The sequence below is a fragment of the Chelonoidis abingdonii genome, chromosome 5 (genome assembly GCF_003597395.2).
Source record: "Chelonoidis abingdonii isolate Lonesome George chromosome 5, CheloAbing_2.0, whole genome shotgun sequence".
In the NCBI taxonomy this organism is placed as follows: Eukaryota; Metazoa; Chordata; order Testudines; family Testudinidae; genus Chelonoidis; species Chelonoidis abingdonii.
The window spans coordinates 84203186-84209185 of NC_133773.1; the positions used below are offsets into that span (position 1 = coordinate 84203186).

A 6000-nucleotide genomic window follows, 5' to 3' on the forward strand; every position below is an offset into this window, starting at 1 on the left:
ATAAGAATCAGACCATACGGGTCTACATCAGATTATATTAGCAATCATTGCAATTGGTAATACAATGATTTGTTTTGTGACTGATCCTATTGCAAACGCAGATTAATGTTGTGGACTTCAGTAGAGTTATTCCAGATTTACATTAGGTGACCAGGGGGAAAAAGTTGGCCTTAGTTTTTTTCCTAGTGGCAAACTTCTTGGATTATACTGATTTGTATGGGAAAATAGATTTTGACTGGACAGAATCATCTATAAATAAAAATGTGAAAAGTATTATACGACTGGCATTATAATTAAGTTTAAATGGGATTGAAGGCCATCTCTAAAGATTAGACAAAATGGTTTGTGTCAGCTACATCAAGTGGTACTTGCATCATCCTGTCCAGGAGCAGGAAGTTTAGACTCTATTTGTCTCTTGTGGACATGTTGTGAATATGTTTTTAGAAATAAATATTATAATGCTATTTTTGTTACCCTAGGATGAGTGACCTCATTCATCATAGACAGAAGTCTCCTTGGCTTTGGTCTAACTTGATGTACCCTATGTTCCAAGAAGGAAGGGAACATAATAGAAGCCTCAAGATCCTTCACAATTTTACTGACAACGTAACCAGTTATTCTTTTTCTATTGTGTTCCCATCAATGAAGAGAAATAACGTAGTAAATATAGAGATTTCAGATTGTGAATGTAGTGACAAAGAATCAGCCATTGGGAACAATGCCTTATCTGTGGTACATATATAATAGGAGAACTGAATGTTTATGATATTCAGTCCCTAAAAAAATCTTCTGAAGAGGAGAGATAATGTGACTTAGAACTTGTTGCTTGAGTGTGGGTTTTAGCCAATGGGTCCCCCTCACATGGTAATAATGTAACTTAGTTGTAACTGGTGGTTTAAAGTAAAAAAAAATCACATAGAATCATCCTAATTCCTTAGCATACAATGTTCTGAACATTTGAAAATAATTGGAGCACTTCACCCTAAATCTTGTAACAGCTAAAATATTTTAAAATGGCATTCTGCTTTGTTCTGGTGCTTTGTCCAGTACTTAAATATTTCAGTTCAGATCTGAATTTTGAGAAATCGATAGAAATTTGGACTGCATGGAAAACTTAAATATAAAACCCCCAATGAATACACTTCAGCAGGGAAAAAATACATGGAGATGACCTATTTTTTATAAAAGTCCACTAGTTTCTCTTAATTTTAAATCCATAGAAATAACATCTGATTTTAATGCATTTTCTCCAGCTACCATGGTGTGCTTAACATGGGTTACCAGTCAAATCCTGTCTTTCTTTCTATAACAACTTGATGCTGATTTGCATTCTGTGTGATGCACTATCAGAGTACAGTATTATAAAATTGCTTACTACAGACATGGTGTTGAAGACTCAGAATCAAAGCAAAGAGCCAGCCTGGACTTAAAAACTCAGATTCTACATGATTCACAACCCTGAGCTGTGCAAACTCAGTGTACAATAGAAAAACAAATACTAAGGGAAATACTAAGGGGGTGGGTATAGAAGTCACTTAATATTGCCAACCAGCACATAGTATGGAGTCAGGGATAGAGTCCGTTTTTAAATATCTGGGATAAAAGTTATTTTAAAGTACGTGTATTTTAAAGCAGTGGCCACACACTTAGATGGTGGAATCTAAACTGTGGAAAAAATAATACACTGCTACCTCGATATAACGCCACCTGATATAACACGAATTTGGATATAACGTGGTAAAACAGTCCCCCCCTGTGCGGGAGGGGGCTGCGCACTCCGGTGGATCAAAGCAAGTTCAATATAACATGGTTTCACCTATTACATGGTAAGATTTTTTGGCTCCCAAGGACAGTGTTATATTGAGGTAGAGGTGTATATTGATTTATTTATATCTAAGGTTATTGCAGAAAAAACTCATAAAATAGAGAACCACACACAACAGAAAGATGACCGTGAAGACAACTGCGAACAAAGTGGGCCCAAAAGGAGAAGGGCTTTTCTTGATACGCTTCTCAGTACAACTGATGATGAAGGGAAGAAACTGAGCTACATGGATATTCGAGAGGAAGTGGATACTTTCATGTTTGAGGTACTCCAACTAAACTGAATGGTCCCAATCTCTTCCCACACTGAATCTCTTTATATTTCTAATTGCTTTTGTCAGCTATCTTTGTACCCTTTCCATTACATTTATATCGTTTGCGACACACAGGATGAGTGGAAATGATCACACTGCATCTGGTTCCCTGCTGTAGTGCTCCAGTTTTGTGCTGGTGTAAATCTGTACTCCTGGAGGCAATGGAATTAATTGTATTGTGGTTGCTATTACTGTATGTCATAATTAGAGTACATTTGATTAAAATTAAACTACTTGTACTAAAATCTGTTGCTAGTGAACATTCTCTTGTTTTCTTTAGCATATAGTACCTGAATGGCTGAGTTTTATGTTTGTAATATATAATCTTAGCAAAATTAAATTGCTTTGCCCTCTTCTGGTAATTGATGGTAATACTGTCTATTTTATCATTGGATAGGAAAGATAATGAGTAACTAAAAAGTCAGGTATACTTACATTTCATTGTAAAGCGGTGAAGAAGGGCAAATGCCCTTGCAAGAGTTGACTGAGGAAAAAATAGTGACTTTAAGATTGCTATATAGTGTTTAAATTATTGTGACTGTCGAGAGAGGTTTAGTGGGTCAACAAGTTTATGTCTACAAGGAAGCAACAGCAAACCTCTTCCTCACAGAGACTGAACACGGAGGAAGACCCTTCACCCAGCCAACATAGAAAAGCTAAGTAATAGAAAAGGGCTGGCAAATGGACTTCTGCTTATTAATTATTATGATTTGCTTCAGTTTTTTTCTTATCTTAGTCTCCATCCATCCTATTACAGAACTGGTTATTTCGTGTTTAGTCTTGGGTACCAAATTGTTACATGATTCATATAGTCTTACCTTTTCTTCTGTATCTGTACAGTTAGGCTACGCCACTATAATATCCCTAATTCTTTGTTTATATTTCTCTTCATATGCATGAGGACAATGCAGATCTGAACATCTGAGTAAATCTGTATCTGTAGGGGCATGATACAACAGCTGCTGCTATGAACTGGGCCATCTACTTACTTGGATGCCATCCTGAAGCCCAGAAGAAGGTTCACAGAGAACTGGATGAAGTGTTTGGTAAGTTTCTACTCTTTCCTTGGATGTGGGTGTGAGTTTGCATGATACAGGATATGGTTTACAAATTCATTTCTGTGTAGAGGTTTAAAAAGGCAAATAAACCACAGAGCTGCCACTGCATGAGCTGTAACTCTTCTGTGGAGAACTCGATGTCACTAGGCGTTGGTTGGATGCTAAGGGAGTGGTGACGGATTTCAGTACTCAGATTGTAAGCTTTTTGGGGCAAGAACCATCTCTTCTATATTTGTACAGTGCCTAGCACAATGGGGTCCTAGTCCTTGACTGGGGCTCTTCAATGCTATCTCAGTACAAACAATACATAATAATAGTTTAAGGACATCACAAGAATGAAAATAGAGATAAATGATTCAAACCCGTAAGTACAGTGGGGCAGTTGTAGTGTGGTCATTGTTTAAAATAGCTGTGAGTCTCTTAAAATAGCTTGTTTGTTTAATCTGATTAGGATAGTTGTTTCTCACACCCCTGTTGTGATTCTGATCAGGGAACTCTGAGCGGCCTGTCACAATGGATGACCTGAAGAAGCTCCGATATCTTGAGTGTGTTGTTAAGGAAGCCCTTCGTCTCTTCCCTTCCGTTCCATTCTTTGCCCGCACCACAAGTGAAGATTGCCATATTAGTAAGTAGTTCTCAGCCTTTTGTGTGTATTCATTATTTTAGGTATGATAAATATCTGCTCCGTCAAGGTGGTGCCCGTGTCAAGAATTGGTTTTGAGCTTTGTATCCATTTAGAGAAAGCCACTTACTTCACTGGCATGTTGATCCTATTTTTGCAGGAGGATTTAAGATACCAAAAGCAACAGAGGTAGTTGTGCTTCCTTATGTACTGCACAGAGAACCGGAGATTTTTCCAGACCCAGAAGAATTTAGGCCTGAGCGATTCTTCCCTGAGAATTCTAAGGGAAGGCACCCATATGCATATGTGCCCTTCTCTGCTGGACCCAGAAACTGTATTGGTACGTGGTAAAGTGTAATAGGTCCCATGTATGTTTATTTTCTTACCGCTTAGGTGAAGGTGCCTTTGCTGTGGTACGTTCAACAGAGCCTATGAATTTGAATGGAGATTTCATGTCTCTGTGGCTGATAACTGCAGCAGAGCCATTTTTACCAGGATCTCACATTTTCATTGTTGCAACATTTTCTTTCTTTCTGTGGGGTTCTTCAGGTGATCTAATTTCTTATACCCAGGCTAATTAATTATTGTTTCTAGAGCACCCAAAGAAGTCTGGATGCTTTGCAGACATAGAGATTCCTGCCTAGATAGATGGCAGTCTGAATAATAGACATTGTACAGAGAAGGGGTTGAGGGAAGGGTGAGATACAACATAAGACACCTTTTTTAAATCTACATCTCTTTTGAGTTAAATCTTTGGCTAAGGGCTTGTCTGCACTTGAAACACTACAGCAGAGTAGCTGCAGCATCCTGTGTACACACTGCCTTTGCTGACGGGAAGGATTCTCCCCTTAGCACTGGTAATCCGTATGTCCGAGAGCGGGTAGGGAGGGCGACAGAAGAATTCTTCCGTCGACCTAGCACTGTCTATCCCGGGGGTTAGGTTGGTATAGCTGCGTCTCTCAGGGAAGTGGATTTTTCACACGCCTGAGAGATGAAGCTATACTGATGTAAATTTCTAGTGTAGACTCAGGCGAATTATCTGGTCTGTGACCCTTGTCAATTTGCTTAGTTCTTTTTTTCATTTCTATTTTTTTGACTCTCCTCTTTTCTCGTAAACCTTTGATTATCTGCCTAATTCCTCCCCCCTCTATCACAGCAGCACACTCTATTTTTAGGATAAATACATAGACATAATTCTGTCCTTCCTCCTGTCCGTGCACATCCATTCAACCCTAAATTTGGCCCATATTGGTTTATAATCTGTGACACCAGATACACAGTTATTCCCATGCTGCATTTTGTGGGAAACCTTTGACGTGTAATTACGAGTACTAAACTACTACTGTTTCTGTTCCAATTTAACTTGAAGGCCAGCGCTTTGCACAGATGGAAGAGAAAGCTGTTCTAGCCATCATCCTACAGCACTTTTGGGTGGAAACAAGTCAAGCGCGAGAAGGGCTTGGCCTTGTGGGAGAACTAATACTTCGCCCAAATAAGGGCATCTGGATCCAACTGAAGAGAAGAGAGTGTGTGTCAGAAGAAGAAATCTCACAAGGATTTTAGATCTTAAAACGTGCTATAATAATCTCAGCTAGCAGCTGATTCTCGTTGAGATTTATGTAAATCTCTGCATTTTAAATGATTGTGATCATTTATAAAGGAACTCAATATCAAATTACTAGAAGGGGTTTTTCTTGTTGTTCAGTTTCTGTTTCTGGCACTTTGTTCACACAGCAATCCTCACCACATGAGTTTCTTTCCTTAGGGTACAATGAAAATGGAGGTAGTGTCGAGCATAACCTCCCTCCCTTAACAGAGCAGGTACTGGAGAACAAGGTGGGGATTCCGTGTCTGCCTGGCCTGTGGACAAAATGAAAAGTTTGGTTGCCAGCACAAATAATTCTAACAATTTAGCATGCAGGGCCAAAATCTGTTGAGATACCCAGGTCCTGTGGAAAAACAAGTATGTTGATCATGTAATTAAAGACTGTATCATATTTAGAACTGCATGAATCATGGATTTGTAAGTGTGCTGGCAATTAAAAAAAAAAACAAAAAATATTTTGTTTTGGATTGAACCATTATTGAAATTATTCAGCGTATTGAACAGTAAACAAATTTTAAGTTGGGTCAAAACAGAATGTTTTGAGCTGAAATTTTTCATTCTAGTTTTGGGCATTTT

The 6000-nt window shown here is 38.5% G+C and overlaps 1 protein-coding gene across 3 annotated transcripts in view; it reads left to right on the forward strand.

Annotated features, from left to right (window-relative positions):
- LOC116835908 (cytochrome P450 4V2-like) overlaps nt 1-5635 on the forward strand; it is a 122878-nt gene extending 117243 nt beyond the window's left edge. For 2 of the 3 annotated variants that reach the window (XM_032799182.1, XM_032799181.2), the window contains exons 18-23: nt 480-606; nt 1899-2090; nt 3082-3184; nt 3687-3821; nt 3979-4158; nt 5188-5635. In XM_032799182.1, coding sequence (XP_032655073.1) covers nt 480-606; nt 1899-2090; nt 3082-3184; nt 3687-3821; nt 3979-4158; nt 5188-5381 — 931 coding nt within the window. In that variant the 3' untranslated portion in view covers nt 5382-5635. The remainder of the gene's footprint in view (nt 1-479; nt 607-1898; nt 2091-3081; nt 3185-3686; nt 3822-3978; nt 4159-5187) is intronic. The other variant, XM_032799183.2, reaches the window with a different exon arrangement.
- Nucleotides 5636-6000: the final 365 nt, after the last annotated feature.